This window comes from Microtus ochrogaster, chromosome 5 (genome assembly GCF_000317375.1).
Source record: "Microtus ochrogaster isolate Prairie Vole_2 chromosome 5, MicOch1.0, whole genome shotgun sequence".
NCBI lineage: Eukaryota > Metazoa > Chordata > Mammalia > Rodentia > Cricetidae > Microtus > Microtus ochrogaster.
The window spans coordinates 93999332-94019378 of record NC_022012.1 but is presented as its reverse complement, the minus strand read 5'-3'; the positions used below and the strand labels follow the sequence as shown (position 1 = coordinate 94019378).

The 20047-nt window shown below is 54.1% G+C and overlaps 2 protein-coding genes across 2 annotated transcripts in view; one reads left to right on the top strand and one right to left on the bottom strand.

Annotated features, from left to right (window-relative positions):
• Hhatl (hedgehog acyltransferase like) overlaps positions 1-6321 on the top strand; it is an 8620-nt gene extending 2299 nt beyond the window's left edge. The window contains exons 3-12 of the mRNA XM_005348131.2: positions 154-221; positions 620-733; positions 830-1024; positions 1281-1490; positions 1643-1811; positions 2142-2286; positions 2395-2430; positions 4990-5191; positions 5440-5581; positions 5693-6321. Of these exons, the coding sequence (XP_005348188.1) occupies positions 154-221; positions 620-733; positions 830-1024; positions 1281-1490; positions 1643-1811; positions 2142-2286; positions 2395-2430; positions 4990-5191; positions 5440-5581; positions 5693-5820 (1409 nt within the window). The 3' untranslated portion in view covers positions 5821-6321. The remainder of the gene's footprint in view (positions 1-153; positions 222-619; positions 734-829; positions 1025-1280; positions 1491-1642; positions 1812-2141; positions 2287-2394; positions 2431-4989; positions 5192-5439; positions 5582-5692) is intronic.
• A 29-nt stretch (positions 6322-6350) lies between these two features.
• Klhl40 (kelch like family member 40) lies at positions 6351-11536 on the bottom strand. Its single transcript, XM_005348130.2, has 6 exons — positions 10385-11536; positions 9240-9400; positions 8822-8929; positions 8546-8731; positions 7214-7360; positions 6351-6606 (listed from the first exon to the last, which is right to left on the bottom strand). The coding sequence occupies exons 1-6, from the start codon at positions 11534-11536 to the stop codon at positions 6495-6497; spliced, it is 1866 nt and encodes a 621-aa protein (XP_005348187.1). The 3' UTR covers positions 6351-6494.
• Positions 11537-20047: the final 8511 nt, after the last annotated feature.

Below are 20047 nucleotides of genomic sequence, written 5' to 3'. Positions count from 1 at the left end.
GGCTCTGTCCCCTCTCCTCTGGCTGCAGCTCTGAGGCTCTGTCCCCTCTCCTCTGGCTACAGCTCTGAGGCTCTGTCCCCCCTCCCCCGGGTGGGATGGCCCAGGGCAGGGTCTATGAGAGCCCGCTGCTCAGAGACCACGCTCTGTTCTCAGATGGGGCCCACAGGAAGGCCTTCCGGGAGTCTGTGCGACCTGGCTGGGAGTACCTGGGCCGGAAGATGGTAGGTCTCCCGTACCTCTCCGGTCCCTGGCCCCGGACCCATCTCACCCCACATCCTTCCCCACTCTCTACTCTTGCCTTAGGGCAAGGGGGCTCTGCCTTAACTTCGGGACCTTCAGGCTCCTTTAGGACATGGGTCCCTAGGACAGAATGTGCTGAAGCCCTCTGGTGCTGCCTTCCAGAACTAGGAATCAGGGGCAGCGTATCAGCAATCTGCTGCATGCAGCAGGGCAAAGGTTTGAGAGGCAAGCCCCTCCTTAGGGCCCCTCATCCATTCCTTCCTCCTGTGTCCTGGGCTCCTCCCTCAGGGTGAGCATAGACACCTGCGACCTCGGCTGTCTGTCCCACCCTCTCCTCCACCCTCAGCGTGCCTCACTTGCCCCTGCTCTGGTTGTCCAGGATGTGGCTGACTTCGAGTGGGTGATGTGGTTTACCAACTTCCGAAACATCATTGTCTTTGCGCTCTCGGGACACGTGCTGTTTGCCAAACTCTGCACTATGGTGGCCCCCCAGGTGAGCTGGGCCTGGGGCACTTGACCTCCTCCTGCCTGCCCTTCTCAGCCCCCCAGAGGCTGTGGGAGGTTAACCGAGGCCTCCTTGTGCCCACAGCTCCGCTCCTGGATGTATGCTGTCTATGGAGTCCTGGCTGTGCTGGGCACAATGGGCCCATGGTACCTGCTGCTCCTGCTTGGCCACTGTGTAGGCCTCTATGTGGCCTCACTCTTAGGCCAGCCCTGGTTGTGTCTTGCCCTTGGTCTGGCCAGCCTGGCCTCCTTCAAGATGGACCCCCTGATCTCTTGGCAGGTACATAGGATAGAGGGGATAGGGATGAGGACTCAGGGGCCTTGCTGGAGCATTTCCTCGATTTTTTCCACCTGTTCTCAAGTCTTTGAGTGAGGTGGCCACTTGTACTTTGTCCCTTGCTCTGTTTTGTTACAGAGCTAAAATCAGTGTTGCCTACCAGGGTCGGGCCCGGCTCCCACGGGAAGCCGTAAAGGGGTTCTCCCCAGAAGCATGGGCCCGCTAATGAGCCAGAGGCGTGCTGTCTGTCTCCTTCCAGAGTGGGTTTGTAACAGGCGCCTTTGATCTTCAAGACGTCCTCTTCCACGGGGGCAGTGGCTTCACGGTGCTTCGCTGCACCAGCTTCGCCCTGGAAAGCTGCGCCCACCCTGACCGCCGCTACTCCCTAGCTGACCTGCTGAAGTACAATTTCTACCTGCCCTTCTTCTTCTTCGGGCCCATCATGACCTTTGACCGTTTCCATGCTCAGGTGAGGGGAACCCCGTGGAATCACAGAGCACCCATGGCTGGGTCTCCTTTTCCTGACAAGGGCTCCTGTCTCAGACATAACTCCCCAAGCGTGAGCACCCCATCCTCAGGCCATTCGTGACTCCCCTCTCAAACAGGGCTTTACCCCTCCAGGTGAGCCAGGAGCCAGTGAGGCCAGAAGGGGAGCTGTGGCGAATCCAGGCCCAGGCAGGATTCAGCGCGGCGGCCATCGTGGCTGTGGACATCTTCTTCCACTTCTTCTACATCCTCACCATCCCCAGCGACCTCAAGTTTGCCAGCCGCCTTCCAGACAGTGCTCTCGGTGGGTCCCCCCAATGGGACGGAGGCAGGGCCACCACCAGGAAAGCCCCCATCCGTGTGGCACCCAAGGCTTTGGGATGGGCACGGCTCATTTTTCTCATCACATAAAGCCCTTCGTCTCCCCAACTGCAGATGCCACCTGAGGGGTGCGGCTGATTTTCACGGGTCAGTGGGGCCTGGCACACACCTCTAGAGAGGTGCAAGGTCTCCATTCGGATCGGGGCAGGACAGAAGCAACACTCTTTGTTCACGGGGTGGGGGGGGAGGTGAGATTCAGGATATGGGGCGGTCAGTGCACTGACCTCCAGAGAGTCATGTCACCTGTCCCCAGCTGGCCTGGCCTACTCCAACCTGGTGTACGACTGGGTGAAGGCAGCCGTCCTCTTTGGTGTGGTCAATACGGTGGCACGCCTGGACCACCTGGACCCTCCGCAGCCGCCCAAGTGTATAACTGCGCTCTATGTCTTTGGAGAAACGTGAGTGAGGAGGGCAGGTCGCCACTGGCTCCCGGCTGTCCTTAGCTTTGTGCCCATGCCCAAAGGCTCTGCCTCTGGCAGGTTCACGTCCGTATGTTCTCCCCACAGGCACTTTGACCGCGGCATCAATGACTGGCTTTGCAAGTGAGTTGGAGAATGGTACCAGCCTTCCTGCGAGGTGGCCATGGATTGTTTTAGAGATTGGGCCAGAGGAAGCAGGAAGCTGTAGCGTCTGCCTGGAAGACAGACATAGAGCTTGGGACTTTGTGGGAGCCCCAGAGACATAGCTGGCAGCTTGGTCGGAGGTCATGTTTATTTAGCACAGGTATCCAGGGAGTGTGGTGGTACCCAAATTCCTGCCTGCCACCTGGGAAGACTGACAGGACATTTTCACACAGAGATGTCTACTCGACATCTTTGTGGAAACTTGGAGAGATATCTAGACCTGAGAACTTGGAGTCAAGAGAAGACTGGTGGTCCTCCACCCAGTGAGCATTATGAGATGGGCAAAGGGGTCTCCTGCACCAGGCCTCAGAAAGCCTGATTCCTAAGGAGAGAGGTAGCAAAACTGGGCCCATAGGGACTCTGGCAGGGACCGAAGAAGAGGCAGCAGAAAGACATGAAAAGGTGGTCAGCAGAAGAGGACACGTGGCTATGTGAGTCCCTGGAAACCAGAGGAGAGTGTGCAGGCATGAAGGTTCCCAAGCGGGCGCTGCCACAGCCAAGGAGGGCTAGAGCTGGCAGCATGAAGCCCACTTTCCCCGGAAAGGCGGGCAGGTGGAGGAGCTGCGGGGAGCATGTGCAAGAGGTCTTGGGACGGCCTGGGTCTGCATGGGAAACCAAAAGGGCAGCTTCAGGGAGGAGTAGGCTTGACGGGGCATTGAGCCTGATGCAGGATGGAGAGATGGCTGGAGGAGGGGGATAGACAGGAGGGAGAGTGGGGAAGAGAATGGCCAGGTTAATCATAGATACGGAAGTAGGCAAGGGTGGGAGACACGGGGTAAGGGCATACATCACTCTTCTGGGCCCCCTTGCAGGAGGCCAGGGTGCAGTATCCGTTTCCAAGTGGGAAGATAAAGCTGACTGGAGAGAGCCCAGGAGGGACTGGAGGGAGAGCATTTAGGATCCGTGAGGTCGGAAACCTCATGATGTGGGGTGTGCAAGCATGCGTGTGTGTGTGCATGTGTGTGTGTGTGTGTGTGTGTGTGTGTGTGACTGGAGTCTCCCAAGTGGGTGAGCAGGAAGAAGCAAGAGACTGTAATGATGGTGGTGTCTATGAACCTATTAGGGAGGGTGGTAGAGATTCGAGGGTTATAAGGCCAATGGGCATGATCAGAGAAAGAGTCCCTGGTCAGAGTAGGAATTCAGAGGGGTGAGGTTTCAAGTTGGGGTGTGGTCCTGGGAATATGTGGGTAAGACAAGGTGGAGAAGCCTTGGAAATGAGGTCAAGTAGTGAAAGGCTGGTATTTAGTGAGTTCCCACTGTGTGTGTCAGGCACTGTGTGTGACAGGCACTGTGTGTGATGGGCAGGCAGGCACTGTGTGTGACAGGCACTGTGTGTGACAGGCGCTGTGTGTGGAAGGCACTGTGTGTGACAGGCTCTGTGTGTGGAAGGCACAGCACACATCAGAGGACTGTAGGGTATGAGGTCACGCAGGAGGCAGACATGTGGCTGCAGTGTCTGCATGGCATAAAGAGCTTACTTTACTATGTTTTATTTTTTTTAAGATTTATTTATTTATTATGTGTACAGCATTCCTTCCATGTGTGCCCACGTGCCAGAAGGGGGCGCCAGGTCTCACTATAGATGGCTGTGAGCCACCATGTGGTTGCTGGGAATTGAACTCAGGACCCCTGGAAGAGCAGTCAGTGCTCTTAACCACTGAGCCATCTCTCCAGCCCAAAGAGCTTACTTTATTACTAGGAGGATGAATCGTGGGCTGATGTGATCTGAGCCACAGTTTAAAATAAGATTTGTTGTACTATTTTATGTGCATGTGTGTGGGCCTGAATGTGTGTATGTGCACTGCATGCTTGCAGGTGTCTACAGAAGCCAGAAGGGAGCATTGGACAGCCCAGAACTGAAGTTACTGGCAGTTGTGAGCCACGTGATGTGGGCGTAGGGAAATGAGCCCAAATCCTCTGTGAGAACAGTTCACTCTTGTCTGCTGAGACATCCCTCCTGCCCCCTGAGCACTGGTGACTATGGAGCTCCTGAGCAGTAGAGAAACCCCTGAACTATGGAAGTGGTGGTTCAGGGGTGAGCAGAGGTCAAGACCCCACAGAGCTGATAGAGTCTGCAGCTTGGATGTTGGGGATGGGGGACTCCAGAATCTTGACTAAAACCTAGCTTTGAGCAACGGTCAGATGACAGGCCTTCCACCAAGACGGGCTGGAAGCAGCCTCTGGAGTGACACACCTAGGGACAGATGAATGTCTGGGCAAGGAGACTGAGGCAAAGACACAGGCTTGGGTCATCAACACTGTTTAGAAAAGCTAGGGTCTGAAGGAGACAGAACTCAGGACTAGACAATTCAAGCTGCAGCTATGAAAGTCCGGGTCCGCCCTTCCACAGCTTGGAGCTGGGCAGAAGTACAGGCATGTGACTCTCAGAGTTTGGCACACCACACACCATCCCTCTGTGCAGAACGAACGTGTCTGCCCCCACATTCCTGCGGTCCCCTCCTCCCGTCTTTTCTGCAGGTACGTGTATGACCACATCGGTGGCGATCATTCGGCCGTGATTCCGGAGCTGGCTGCCTCTGTGGCCACGTTCGTCGTCACCACTCTGTGGCTTGGGCCTTGTGACATCGTCTACCTGTGGTCTGTCCTTAACTGCTTCGGCCTCAATTTTGAGCTCTGGGTGCAGAAGCTGGCAGAGTGTGGGCCGCTGGCACAAATCGAGGTAGGTGGGAAGATCCAGGGCTGGAATCAGTTAGGTCACAGGAGGTGGTGGCACCACTGCTTTCTGGGGTCACCAGGCACGCTTGGTCCCTGGCCCAGGAGGTTCTCCCCAACCCTGGGTCTCCCTAGCTTCTGAGGGGCAAGGCCTGGCTGATTATTCAGCTGCTCTTCTTCCTCTGGTCTGGAGTGACGCGGACTGACCATGTCCCTCTCTCCTGGCCCTCTTGTCGACACATTCTTGGACGGCAGGCCCGGCTAACAGAGCAGATGTCTCGGAGGGTCCGGGCCCTCTGCGGGGCTGTAAACTTCTGGGCTATCATCATGTACAACCTTGTGAGTCTCAACAGCCTTGAGTTCACAGAGCTGGTTGCCCGACGCCTGCTACTCACAGGTAAGGGGCTGGGGGTGGGGCGATATAGGATGTGCCAACCTCACATGAGGACAGGGACCTCCGAGCTACCCATGCACATGCAGCAGCCTAGCACGGCTCCTCCTCCAACAGGCTTCCCCCAGACCACGCTGGCCATCTTGTTTGTCACCTACTGTGGTGTCCAGCTGGTGAAGGAGCGTGAGCGGACCCTAGCGTTGGAGGAAGAGGAGCAGGGGAAGGACAAAGAGAAGCTGGAGTAGACGCTGGGGACAGACGCTGGGTTCTGCTCAGCTGCTTCTGGGCCCCAGGCCCAGACCATGAGGCCTGACTGGGAGAATAAAAGACTTTTCTACCATAGTGTTCTACTGGCTTCCTGTCCACTCTGGGCAGGGAGTTGATGGTTCCAGGCTTTGGGGGAATGATGGGGTGTCCTGTGAGAGCAGAGACAGCCACATCGACAGCCCAGCATTGGTATAGTCCAGCCCTGTGGACACTGACTCTGTGGTAGCTGAGTGCACTCGTGGCTTACATGCTCAGCAGACAGTTCATTGATTGTCCCCGAGCTTCCTGGTGGAGGTCTGTGTTAGCACCTGGAGGTGCCATTGACCGAGACCTTCCTGGTGGAGGTCTGTGTTAGCACCAGGAGGTGCCACTGACCGAGATGCCCCCACCTGATGGGCATGGAGAGAGTCCCTTAGGAGATGAAACGGGCACACACAGCCAACCCGGACAGACCCAGAACACAGCCTGGGATGCCTGCCTGGCTTTGCAGTCCTTGAGGAGACGAACAGGGAGAAGTGCCTCCAATCCCTTTCTTGACCGGAGTAGCCTGTCTGGCTCATACCGCCCTCTCCCAGGTCCTTTCTGGATCCCGCAAGGCGTTTGTTGTGAGGCCAAAGGACAGGAAGGAGGCTCAGTTAGGGCCCTGCCCTGGTCACATCTTGGTCAGGCGAAGCACATTGAGGCGAACGGGGAGGAAGGTGGCACCGGCTGCGTAGGCGATCTCCCGCAGGACCCCCTCCCACTTCTTCTCATCCTGGTTGAACCTGAGGGGAAGGGAAAGCAGGTACCAGGATGGGAGTTTTATCAAACGGAGGATGGGCAGGGACCCTGCAAGGCTGGGTGTCTGGTGCCCCAGGCCCACCCCCAAGGATGTCTGTTTCTAAAGAATTGTCCTGCGCTAAAGTGGGATCCCACAACGTACACTCTAAGAAGGCGCCCTGCAGTGTAGAGCAGTCCCCACCCGGGAAGAGCCCGCTCCAGGGCCCCCACACTCCTCAAAGTTCACTGCCCTTGGGGAAGACTTCCAGTCCCCAAAGTCAAGTCTCTTCTCCTGAGACTTCTGTACACTGAAGAAGTTCCTGAGATGAATGCCCTTCTTCCCCCACCAGGAGAGGGTGTGAGGGGAAAACCAGCTCTCAGAACCTGGGTCTAGCCACCCCCCCACTTCTAACCTCACTGCCCCTCTATACAGGGGACCCCAGAAATGGCGAGAGCAGACTCAGGGCTTTGCCTGCCGCTTGGGCATGACTCCTTTCTGTGACCCACTGGGGCTTCATGGGGTGAGAAGCCAGGGTGGAGCAGCTATGTTTGCTGTCCTTGCATTGGGACACTCAGCATCCCCCCCCCCTGGCATCTCAAGGTCGGACTCACCTCCATATGTCATTGAGCTCAGTGGGGACCAGCTCTCCAGACTCGGTCTCCAGAGTGGCAAAGCCACCCAGGGCATAGAGAGTGCCAGCTAAGCTGACCAGGCTGAGGGAGCTACGCTCCTGTGGGAAGGCCTCGAAGGAGGACCACCTAGGGACAGGGGAGCTGTGAGCAATCCAGGCTTCTGCGAGCCCAGCCCCCCGTTCCCACCATCACAGCACCCGTCGCCCCTAGGACTCAGGATTCTAGATTGCCTTCTCTGGGTGATGTCCTGTTCACTGAGCTCCAGTCGCCCACAATGCCCAGTCGCCTCAGCTGCGCTCCCGATCACTCTGACCCCTACGTCCCTCCTCCTCCCTTCCCCACCACTCTGCCATCAACCCAGCCTTCACAGTGAATGGACAGCCCTGCTCTGTTTGTCCCTCAACCTGGTAACTCAGTCCCCAATGTTGTGGGCTCAGGCTGTGGCTGCCACTGATGGCCCTGTTCCTTTGAATGCCCTCCATCCTGGTGCTCCACCTGGTGTCTGCTCCCTGCCTTCCTGTTATGGGAGGCTTCTCCTGCACACCCCCAGATACCCTAATTCTACACCTCCTGAATGGACCTCCAATTTGCTGCCTAACTCCCAGGGTTTCCCCCAACAACTGGTCCTTTAGACTTTCTCAAAAGCATCCATTTCACCCTCTTTCCAACACCCTACCCACCACGAACCTCAAAGGATGCCAGCTGGAAACGCAGCTCCTCTTCCCCATCTGGTCCCTTAGAAACCACGCTCCACTTTCTCCCCTTGGCCCTTTCCTAATACATCTAGGAATCTGTCACCCCTTGTCTCAGCCGCAACCAGACCCCTCTGTCTCTGAGAAATCCCCTAATCTGCTGTCCTGTGACAGCCAGTGAGACAGGGAGCTTAAACTCACAGGAGACATTTCACTGGACTTAACCCCTCACCTCTCCCACTCCAGAACCTTCCCACATCCCTTTGCCCACCAACCTCCATTGTCCTGAGCATGGTCTTTCTTCTAGAGGCCCCATCTTTTGGTGTTGGGTACCCACGAACCACTAGCTTTGCTGGATGGGGCCAGATAGCTTCTCTTCCCTGATCTCCTGACTCAATGCTGTGATCTCAGAGCCAGGCCATTTCCTGGTTGCAGTTCCCAAACGAGGAACCTGTCACTCCCAGACCCTGCAGACTCTTCTGCAGCGAAGCCTCAGAGGAGAGGGACCTACTTCAATACCAATGTCCAAGTCAACATGAAGATCTGACCTGGGTCTATGACCCTCAGTAGGGCAGACAGGGCTGATGCAGAGGAGGGAGGGGTGGGGGAAGGGACCTACTTGTTGTCTGCAATGCTGTACACCTCCGCGGAGCTGGTAAGCCCTGTGTCTGTCACCCCTGCAGCCACAAAGATGCGGCCATCATGAACGGTGGCCCCAAAGAGCGAGCGGGCTGTCTGCATGGGTGCCAGCTCCTTCCACTCAAACTTCTTGGGGTCGTAGACACACATCGTGTTTAGACATTTCCTGTGGGTGGACAGAGTGAGTGGAGAGGAGGCTGGGACAACACCTGGCCCCCAGCCACACAGAGGCTCCTCCCACCAGCCTGAACCTCACCTGTCCTTGCCTTTGCCGCCAATGACGTAGACGAGGTCCATGTGGGAAAGCACTGTGTGGCCGTACACTGCATAGGGCAGTGGGTCCGATTCACCCCATTTGAATGACCTGGAGGCGATGGGAGGGACAGGAGCATGGCTCAAGCAGACATCAAATCTGGTTCTCGGCATCCACACCCACAACACAACACACAACAAAGTGCACTCAGATCCTTCCCGGGCCCCCTCCCCTGACGTCTTGGGCCTTTGTACCAGCCAACCTGTCCCTCTGCTCCAGGGTTTACTTTTTCAGGTTTCCACCCAATGCTTGCACATCTGTACAGGCCTCCTGATTGTCCCAAGTGGTCCTAGCCCCTCCCTCCCCAGGGCCCTGTCCCAGACCACTCTGTCCCCAAGGCTGCCTTGCCCCGCCCACTTACAGCCGGTCGTAGCACAAGACGGAGTCCAGGCTGTCCTCGCTGTCCTTGAGCTCCCGGCCGCCAACCACGTAGATGGCGTTGAGAGCCTCCCCCAGGCCGAAGAGGCAGCGTGGTGAGGGGAGTGGCGGCATCCCCAGCCACTCAGAGTCCAAGTGGTCAAACTGTGGGCAGGCAGTGTCCTTGGGTCAGCCACCAACAACCTCCTATATAACCTCCTGGCCTGGCCCAGCCAAATCCCACAGAGAGGAGTTCTTCCCTCTAAGAGAAGTTGACTCTAAGAACTTGACTCTTGGGTGACCCTCTATGCAAGCTTCCATCCCACCTTCTGCACCTGCCTAACCCACGGTTACAGGCACAAGGGCCGCGGATTATATGGATGGGCACTTGATATTATTTAACCTCTGTTTAGCTTTTTCAAGCATGGAAGAGTGTCCCACACCCAGAGGCCCAGAGAGAAGAAACTTCACACCATAGTCAGCCTGGGGGAGCTGCCCCTCACCTACCCCAGCTGTGGGGCCTGTGGACTTAACCTTGGCACCCAGCTGCCCGGTGGCTCCTCACTTCCTGTACCAGCTTATCTGGTTCTGCTGTCACATGCTCACCAACCAGTCCGGGTCGCCATCAGTGACCCATCTCCCATCTCCAGATTTCACCCAACTGACAAGGCTCAAGACCATAGGATCAGGCTGTAGATTCTACAAGGTCCCACAGTCATATGGCCAACCTGGACCAGGGTTTCCCCTCACTCATTTCCTCCTGAGCCTCATTCCCTCCCATCCCCAAGCCCCAACCGTGGAAGGAGAAGGCAAGGTGCTTCCGGTGTGACAATCTGTTTTTCCCACCTGTCCTGGCACAGTTCACTGTTCTTCTCTGTCCCTGACACCCAACCCCCCCACTCAGGGTCAGGGCCTCCAGCTCCCCAGATTGCTAGGGCCTAATGACCCCCAAACACAGCCACCAGACTTACATAGAGCTCTATGGAAACTGCTTTTAACTCTTCTCCCTTGAAGCAAGTGGCTGCTAGCCAAAGGTCCTAGACCCAAGGACAGCACGCAAGTAGACACAGGCCCCTCCCATGCCCCAAGGCTGCCTCCTAGTACCCAGAACCCAGAGCCAGTCCCTAGTTCCCAAGGCTGGCCAATCACCTGCAGAAAGTAAGCACTCATAGGGTCCTCCTTGTTATCCTCATTGTAGAAGAGGCCACCGGCCACAAAGATCTGGTTCTCCTTGGTCACCAGGCTGACGTGGTTCTTGGGGATCTGGGTGGACAGGGAGGCACAGTAGCATTCGTTGGCAGCTGGGTCGTAGGCCACGGCGCCCTCCTCACTGATCATGAAGATAAGGTCTTGCAGGAACATTCCAAAGCGCAGGGTATCATTGAGGATACCAGGTAGCACTCGCTCCTCATCGTCCCCAGCCTTGGCGTCTGCTGCGCCCTGGTTGGCCTCCTTGGTCTTGGCTGTTTCCTGGCCCTTCTCCTTCTTCTTCTTGCGCAGTGTAGTGAGGCGGCCCTCGTGCGCGTCCTTCACCATCTGAACCTTGCGCAGCAGCTCGGGCTGGGCGCGCACGAGTGGGTGGCGCTCCACGCGGCTCTCCAGGAAGGCGCGAGGTAGCAGGCGGCAGCGAATGCTCTCGAAGACGATAGGCAGTGCGTGCTGGCGCTCCGCCTGTGCCTCGGCATCGCCGCTGCCGGCCCAGCGCATCACCGCCTCGAACACCGCTTCCTCCTTCTCCACGTTAAGGCCGTCGCTGGAGATGATGGCGATCAGCTCGTCTGCCGAGAGCCCCAGGAAGTCGTTGTCGCGCGCCACCAGCGGGAAGCGCGAGCAGATGAAGTCGCGCGCGGCCACCGCCAGGCGCGCACAGTCCAGTAGGAGGCCGAGGCGGAAGACAGCCAGGCAATTGGCCAAGCACAGGCGCTTCTGCAGGAACGACACGCAGATGGTGAAGATGGATGGGATCTGGAATCGGTGGGCCGCCGCGAACAGGTCCTGCACGTTTGCCTCGTCCAGAGCGATCTCCGACGTGTAGAGGTAGTGCAGCACCTGGGACACCACGTCGGGCGACACCTCCTCCAGGCGCAGCTCTCCCGCGCCGTCGGGCTCGGCCAGGAAGCGCGCGCGGAAGTAGGGGCTGCAGGCCGCCAGTACCAGGCGGTGGCACGGGAACTCGCGCTCGCCCACACGCACCACGCAGTCCAGGAACTTGCCATGGTCCAGCATGTCCTTGAGGCCGTCCTGAAGGAGCGTCTGCTGGTACAGCCGCTGCTCCTCTGCCTGCTCCAAACCCAGCGTCATGGTGCGCTGCTCCCTGGAACGCAGCAAGCCAGTGTGGTCAAGGGCTGCTCGGCACACTTCTGCTGTCCTGTGGGGTCGCGCTCTGACTGCGCAGCTGTCTGCGCTGGGCTATATATAGAGGATGCCTGGACCCTGTAAGAGGAGCCGCTTGGCCTCCTGCACATGACGTACAGGGGACAGCTGGGCAGAGGCCCTCTCCCTGAGCACCCTTGACTCAGCGCTGGGACTCATGGGGCGAGGGTGGGGTACGTCTGGGCCTTTTCAGAACTGGAAGGTCTCTCGGCCCTATAGGTATACGGCTGCCCATAGAGGGAACCCGTCCCTCTTCAGGACTCTTCCTTCCTCCCTGCCTTCCAGGCTTGTGTGCTCACAGCCTTCCTCACAGAGCATAACTCTCGTGACCATTTCTGGTTAACCGATCGTTTGTGTTTCCTGCTTGGTGAACGTGTCCCTGGCAATTACTGCTTAGAGACCTTGGGGCCCGCTTTCAAAATGGGAAGGGGTTTCCTGTCTGCTCCCAGCGCAGAGACCTTCCCTTTCTGTAAAGAAACCCCTTAAGCCAACCGGATTAGGTGTTTCTCTGTTGAGCCTCGGTTTCCTCAATTTGAAAAGGCGCTAGAATCCAAGGGCCTCTGCTCAGCTTTGTTGAGGGGAAGAGACCTTGGGGCAGGATGCTCCAGGGAGGACTCGAAGGTGTCAGGTCTGCTAGAAAATTAGATTCCTAGGATTCTACTATTCTGGGTGTTCAGACCTTTAAATTCTTAATATTCCAGGGAATGCCATTTGGAATCATAGAGTACTTTAGCAGCATTCCCCAGGATCTGTTCAGTGCTCAGGGACTGTGCTTGTCTGTGCCCATTGTCCTTGGTTCACCTTAGGCTCACAGTGTTCCTGCCTGACCTTGGGCCCCTGCAGCCTTGCTGTGATTTCAGTCAGGAGTTGGGTTGAGACTGAGCATAGGACATCTAGAAGCCCACCTTTCTGTGGACTCCTGCCCACCCCCTAACCCGCACGTGGGCTTCTGCCTCCAGGATTAATGCATTCCCCAAGCTCCTGAGGCTGCAGCTGTGGGTTAAATTTAGCCCTGGGACACTGGTAGGAGGTGTAACAGAGCACTCCCCCACCATGCCTCTGAGTCACTTGTTTTTAACCTTGAGCTTGTGGGGGGAGATAGGAGAAAAAACCTGGGAGGGGGACTGAGTCACCTCCCCTTTTGTGATTCCGGAAACAGCCCTGCCTGTCCCTCAGGAGTAGTGCGCTGACAGTCACCCAGTTCTATGGGGCACATCCCTGGACAGGGTCCAGAAGTGGGTTGCCCACCTTCCTGCTGCTTATAGGGCAACCTTAGGGTGGGCTAGGAGGGCTTCCATCCCAGCTCTGGACAGTGGGGCATTTCTAGACAACATCACCCACATAATTTGCTGGGTCTCACAGCTGAGCCAGAGCAGGCACGCCCATCTCTGACATCTTGGAGACCGCTCCCCGAGTGAATAAAAACGTCTGTGATCACAGCCCCACTTTCCAAAGACCTGAATAGAAGACACTGACTGAAAATGAATTTATAGCCACCAGATGACTTAATGTCATATTTTAGGTTTATGACAGATTCTACGGTGCTCACTCGCTACCAGGCTTCCCGGGAGAACAGTTAATGTGACTCATTCATCCATCCAAAGCCTACTGTGTACTAACACGGGTTAGCGGCGGTTGAGTCCATTGTGAACACCACCCCTCTGGAGCCTACATCTGCTGGGGTGAGCATCATGGCGAGAGAACCACAGATCAGTGCCTCATCCCGAGTGCTGGAGACGGGTGAAGCGGGTGACGAGGGACTTGGAGGTGCTGGGCACGGCAGAACTAGGTGGAGCTGTTCCACCTGCCTCCAGCTGGAGATGACGACCCAAGCCTGCTGGTTCCTGACCCGACCTAGCAACAAGGCAGGGCGGGAGGCCCATTCCTGTCACAAACTGACCCATGTGCCTCCACAAGTCCACGCAGGGGCTGTGACCCGACCTAGCAACAAGGCAGGGCGGGAGGCCCATTCCTGTCACAAACTGACCCACGTGCCTCCACAAGTCCACGCAGGGGCTGCCACCGGCTGATGAAGCAGGAGTCACACCAAGGCTGTGTCCTGGGCCTGAGACTCATTTTCCTGCTCAGAGACACAAGAGTGGCCGAGGGAATCCCCTCTGTCTTCAGGCAGTGTTTGCAGGAGTAAGATTTAAAGACGCACAGGCCTCTGAGGATTACACGGTGCCTTGAAACCTGAGTTCACAAAAGCAGACAGGGGTCAGGCTGGGGGAGGGACCAAGAGGGGCCAGGCTGGGGGAGGGGTTCAAGTAGAGTACTTGGTTTTGAACTGGGAAAAAATAATTTAAGAAAGACAAGGAGCACTAAACTTAAACAATCTGACTGCTTATGGCAATAAAGGAGGGGAGAGAGAGAGAGAGACAGAGACAGAGACAGAGACAGAGACAGAGGAGGAGGGGGGAGGGAGAGAAAGAGAGCATCAGGCCAAGAATTAAGAATATCACAACTTTTTTTTTTTTTTTGGTTTTTTGAGACAGGGTTTCTCTGTGGTTTTGGAGCCTGTCCTACTAGCTCTTGTAGACCAGGCTGGTCTCGAACTCACAGAGATCCGCCTGCCTCTGACTCCCGAGTGCTGGGATTAAAGGCGTGTGCCACCACTGCCCGGCTAGAATATCACAACTTGAATGCTTAGAGAATCATCTGGTGCCAGTACCCAGGGGAATATAAAATGCTAGAATTATCTGGAGAGGATTTGAAAGCAACAATCACAAAATGTTTCAATCAATTAAAAATTCTCTTAAATTTCTCAAAGCAGAAAAATCTCAGCAAAGAAATAGAAGTGATACGGAAAAACCAAGTGGGAATTGCAGACCTGAAAAAATGCAACAAAGAAAAATCTTCCTGAGTGGCCTTGATAAAAGTGAGAGAAGGGAAGTGGAGGCACAGCCTTTAACCCCAGCAGAGTTCAAGGCCAGCCTGGTCTGCAGAGCAGGCTTCAGGTCAGAGAGGGCTACACAGAGAAACCCTTTCTTGAAAAAAAAAACACAAACAAACAAAAGGTAAGAGAATAAGTCACCCAGGGAAGAGGCTTAGAACTGTCCCCTTCCTGGCAACAGTGAGACTTTATGGTGAGTATGTAAAGTTACAAAGAAGGTCTCAGGCCCATTGTGTCCTAACAGAGAGAGAGGGGGAGAGAGGGAGAAAGGGAGAGAGAGGAGAGAGAGAGAGAGAGAGAGAGAGAGAGAGAGAGAGAGAGAGAAAGGGAGACAGGTCAAATGGTAAATCCAGTAACAATGGCTGAAAATCCCCAAATTTAGCTAAAACAAACCAGGAAAGGCAAGATGGCTCAAGGGCACAAGTGTCTTAGCACCAGAGTTTGATCCCTGGAACCAACACGGTGGAAAAACAACTGAGTACCACATACACACAGTGGACACTCCACACCATAGCACACACACACACACGCCACACACACCACACTCCCCCACCACACACACAACCACCATATCACACACACACTCACAAACACCATACCAGACACACATCCCACACCATACCACACACACCACATCACACACACCACACGCCCTCCCCCCCACAACCACATCATACACACACACACCATACCAGATACACACTACACCCTCCACACACACCATATCCCCCCCACATACACACATCAGTAAATTAAAAAGAAAAAAAAATTAAGACCCAAACCAACAGAATTAAGAAGTTCAGCAAGTGCAAACAGGATAGATGCAGAGAAATTTGTGCTTAAATGCATCGTAGTGAAATTTTTTAAAACCAAAAAGATAAAGACAAATATATATGAAGCCATGTATTTATGATCTATGAAGGGTGAAGGGCAGCCATTTGAATGACCATGTATTCTCATCAGAAGTTATGGAAACCACAGGAAGTGACACATCTTTTTTTCTTAACGTTCAAAAACCCGTCAATCATGGATTCTATACCAGTGATCTGTCTGGAAAACAATCCCAGGGAGTCAACTTTTTTTGCTTGTTTAACGTATTAATGTATATGAGTGCTGGCTGCATGTCCCTCTGCTCGTCAGCAGAGGGCAGTGGATCCCACTAGAGATGGTTGTGAGCACCATGTGGTTGCTGGAACTTGAACTCCGGACCTCTGAAAGAGCAGCGAGTGCTCTTAACTGCTGAGTCACCTCTCCAACCCAGGATCAACTTTTTAAAAGCCCGGAAATAGAGGTCAGCAATACGCCCAGAAGATGGAGGTGCTTTCCATGAAGCCTGAGACCTAAGTGTGATCCGTGGGCCCCAAATGGCGAAGAAGGAGAGAACTGACTTTCTTAAGTTGCCCTCTGACCTACATGTGTGTCATGGCATGATCCCACCCCAAACCTGGGATGGTGAGGTGGATTAACGGGTAAAGGAGCTTCCTGCCAGGTCTGGATGACCTGAGCTTCATCCCGAGAGCTGACATGGAAGAGGGTGAGAACTAGTTCCTGCAAACTGTTCTGATATCCATCTGTGCCCTGTAGCATGTATGTTCAGTCACGTGCACACGCGCACACACACACACAGACCTCAGATAAATAAAATGTAAAAAATAACCCCAAAATATACAATGTAATTTTGTTTACTGTTTAAAAGGGATCCTGACAGACATCTGTTATAACATGGATGAACATTGAAGATATTATGATAAATGAAATATGCCAACCTTGAGATAAATACTGTGTGACCCTGTAGGGGGCTACAGACCCCTGGCCCCTTGACTTTTTTTTTTTTTGCCTGCCTCAGACCCTTTGCCTGCTGGAGTGAACTGAGCGAAATAACTTGTTTTCCTGAGTTTGCAGCTGCTCTGAGCACGAGACCCTCATGCGTTCCTGATGGCAGGGGAGTTAATTCTGGTGAGTTTTGCAGCTGAAAGATCCCGAGGGCTGGGGCGTGGCTATCAGTTAAGGGCCCCTATATAAGCTTCCCTGGAGCACAATAAAGTTGGCACTCTTGTTTTAAGGATGACCCGTGTCCCCATGTCTCTGTGTGTTTAAATCTCCAGCGTAGTTCCCGGCTCGTGAACAGTACCGCTGCGTGTTGGCCGCAGATCAGGCCTAGTGCACATTACATGACCCCGTTTGTAGGAGGTTGCTCTGTGTGAGTTAGTTCTCAGAGGCAGTACATGAAAAGGTGGTTGCCAGTGCTCTGGAGATGGATTGAAAGGATGTGAAATTTGTGTTTAGAGACTAAGCATTTCAGTTTGGGAAGTTGAAAAGTTCTGGAGGTGGTAGTGGTGAAGCTGCAGACAATGTGCGTTTGATGACGCCCATCTGTAAATCCTTGACAGTGGTTACTATACAACACTTGGGAAGGCAGCACAGCGGGTAAATCACCTGCCACAAAAGACTGATGAACTGTGTTCAGATCCATGCCAAAGCCAGATGCAGTAGTGTAAGTATCTGTAATCCACATGCTTACCAGGAAATGGGAGGGGGATCTCCAGAGGGGCAGCTAGCCTGGCATCTGCATCAGAAAAATAAGGTTTGTCCCAAACAAGGTAGGAGGTAACGATTGACACCTGAGACTGCCCTCTGACCTTCTCAGGTGCATTGTGACATGCTCGCACCAGCATTCACGCACGCACATGAACAAACACATGTGCACACAACTCTCATGTGTTTTATCATCACTAAACACACTTATGTATACACAGTGAAGGAGGCGGAGAAGAGAGAGTGCCCTGGCAATCCTGAGACTAGATTTGACTCTTGGATAAAACAAATGAGTGTGGGTCAGTAATGTCAACCTGGGGTTGTAAGTACTGGGGGGAGGCAGGAGAACGGCTTAGGTATTTTGGATAGGGGAATGTGCCCTCAACTCCAAGAACAGAACACATAAAAGGGAAGTGTCAACAACTAAATCTCAAGACCAAACTTTTATTCTATGAAAGCCTGCGTGAAGACGTGGCAGTCTCCAGAGCCAGAAGAAACTTTTGTAAGCACCCTCCAGGCTCCACAGAAGATGGAACAGCCATCACCCCTCCCTTGGACAAGGTTGGGTTTGCTTCTGGTGGAATCTCTGGTTCTTCTGAAGATTTAGCTAGTATCCTTGTGTTCAGTTGCTGTCTGTTTTAGCTAGATGGGTTCTGCCTGTCATGCAGCTGGTCAGTCCCAGAGAAACAAAGAGAGTCTTACATTAATTATAAACTGTTTAGCCTATTAGCTCGGGCTTATTATTAATTAGCTCTTACAACTTAAATTAACCCATAATCATTGTCTGTTTAGCCATGTGGCTTGGCACCTTTTCTCGGTAAGGCGTTCTCTGCATCTGGCTGGTGACTGACTCTTTGCCTTTCCTCTTCCCAGAATTCTCCTAGCCTGGCTGCGCCACCCTAGCTGGCTACTGTACAACCAGCATTTTATTAAACCAATACGAGGGACGAATCTTTACGGTGTACAAGAGCGTTATCCCACAGTAATTTGCCGCTCATCACCCTGGTCCTACTGCACGATGACATATGTCTACCTCTGATGGCAGAGGAGGCATGGTGCGGTTATTTACAGAGCAAGTGTCTAGGCCTCAGACAGACCTGGGATCTAAATCCTTTGTTGATTAGCATCTGCTCATGCCAGTGGCTTCCGTCCTCTGGGTTTCTGTTCCCTCATGTCCTCAGCACCACAGAAGGCTGCAGAGAGCTCTGGTTTTACCCAGAAGCCCCTGGGGCTATGGGGGCTAGGCACAGACGTGGAGAAGAGTCAAAGTGGGGTCTGCTCAGCTGCTCCTGCAGACACGTGAAAGGGTGGGGCCCATGCTCCCCACTCCCTCAGGTTCCAAAGATCATATGTGGACAGCTTTAGGTTTCTCCCACCTCCAGACAAGTCCGTGGGGCTGCTGTTGTTGCCTTTTACCTCAGACTCTCTCCACACTTTATGTTTTATACCCCTCACCCTGAACTAAAGGTGTATTCCAGGTGTATACAGCTCAGTTTAGCTCAGTGGGTAGAGTGCTCGTCTAGCGTGCCAGACCCCGGGCTGGATCTCCAGGGCTACATGTAACCCAGCGTGCGGGCACGTGCCTACCATCTCAGCATGGGGGAGATCAAGAATCCAAGGTCTTATTCTGCTACACAGGGCGTGTGTGTGCAAACACGAATTTGTATAGGAGATGACTATGGCTGGTTTTGTGCCAACTTGGCACAAGCTAGAGCCATCAGAGCAGAAGGCGCTTCAGTTGAGTGGAGTGATTGATAGTCCATTTGTATTTTAATAAATAAAGCCTGCTTGAAGATCAGAGAGCAAAACAGCCACACTGGTCGGCCTTACAGACTGGGCAGTGGTGGTTCTAGTTTGCCAGAGAAGCCAGGTGGTAGTGGTGCACGCACGCCTTTAATCCCAGCACTAGAGAGGAGTGTAAAACAGGAGGAGACAGCTCTCAGCTCAGTCTCACTCTGAGGATAGATGGAAAAGCCAGGGGCTGTCTGCTTTGCTTTTCAGACCTCCAGGGTGAACCCCAGTATTTGTCTATTTTTGTTGTTCGTGCTACAGTTGAGCAAATGCCTCCATGAGATCCACCTGTAAGGCATTTTCTCAACTAGTGATCATTGTGGGGAGGGCCAAGCCCACGGTGGGTGGGGCCATCCCTGGGCTGGTGGTGCCAGGTTTTTTAAGAAAGCAGGCTGAGCAAGTCTTGGGGAGCAAGGCAGTAAGCAGCTCCCCTCCACGGCCTCTGCATCTGCTTCTGCCTCCAGATTCTAGTTCTGCTTGAGTTCCTGTTCTGACGTCTATCAACAGTGGACTGTAATCTGAAATCAAATAAACCCTTTCCTCCCCAGTTTGCTCTTTGGTCATGGTCTTTAGTCACAGCAACAGAAACCCTAGACAATGACTCAGTGGGTAAAGGGCAGAGTCCACGTGATGCTGGACACAGCACACAAGCCTGAAATCCAGCAACTCCAAGGGAAGATGGGAGATAGCGATAGATGGACACTCGGATGCTTTGACGCCACTTAGCCTGGCCTACAAGGTAGAAAAACAAGAGATCTTGCTCTCACCCCCCAAAATGTAAGGACTGACACTGCAGGCCATCCTCTGACCCCTACCTGTCCATGTTAGCAGTCACACGTGAATATACACGCACATGTGAGTGCTCACACATGAATGTATATGTACACCATATATTTTAAAAGCTATATTCATTTTGAGAAAAGGCCTATGATGTACACTGGTTTCAAACTTCTGGGCTCAATCAGTCCTGCCTCAGCTCTCAGGTGTCCCACTGCCTGGCAGTGGAGACCAAGGCACAGTGCAGGAGAGGGCGCTGCTGCCACTACATTCCTGGAACTCTCCTCAGTCCGGCCACTCGCTAGGGTTCTCTTTACACAGCACCTGGAAGTAGGGCTTGGCCATGGAACCTTAGATAACGACACAGATGCAAGTCATCTCTGAACAGCGGCATGCTGTCCCCACCCTAGCTCGTCATCTCTGAACAGCGGCATGCTGTCCCC

Excerpts from the sequence above, each read along its gene's own strand:
- Klhl40 (XM_005348130.2), bottom strand. The coding sequence starts at position 11,536 with ATGACGCTGGGTTTGGAGCAGGCAGAGGAGCAGCGGCTGTACCAGCAG. Across the intron at positions 8,930-9,239 it reads GTCTTGTGCTACGACCGGCT|GTCATTCAAATGGGGTGAAT; the intron begins GTAAGTGGGCGG and ends CATCGCCTCCAG. Across the intron at positions 6,607-7,213 it reads GAGCTCAATGACATATGGAG|GTTCAACCAGGATGAGAAGA; the intron begins GTGAGTCCGACC and ends CCTTCCCCTCAG.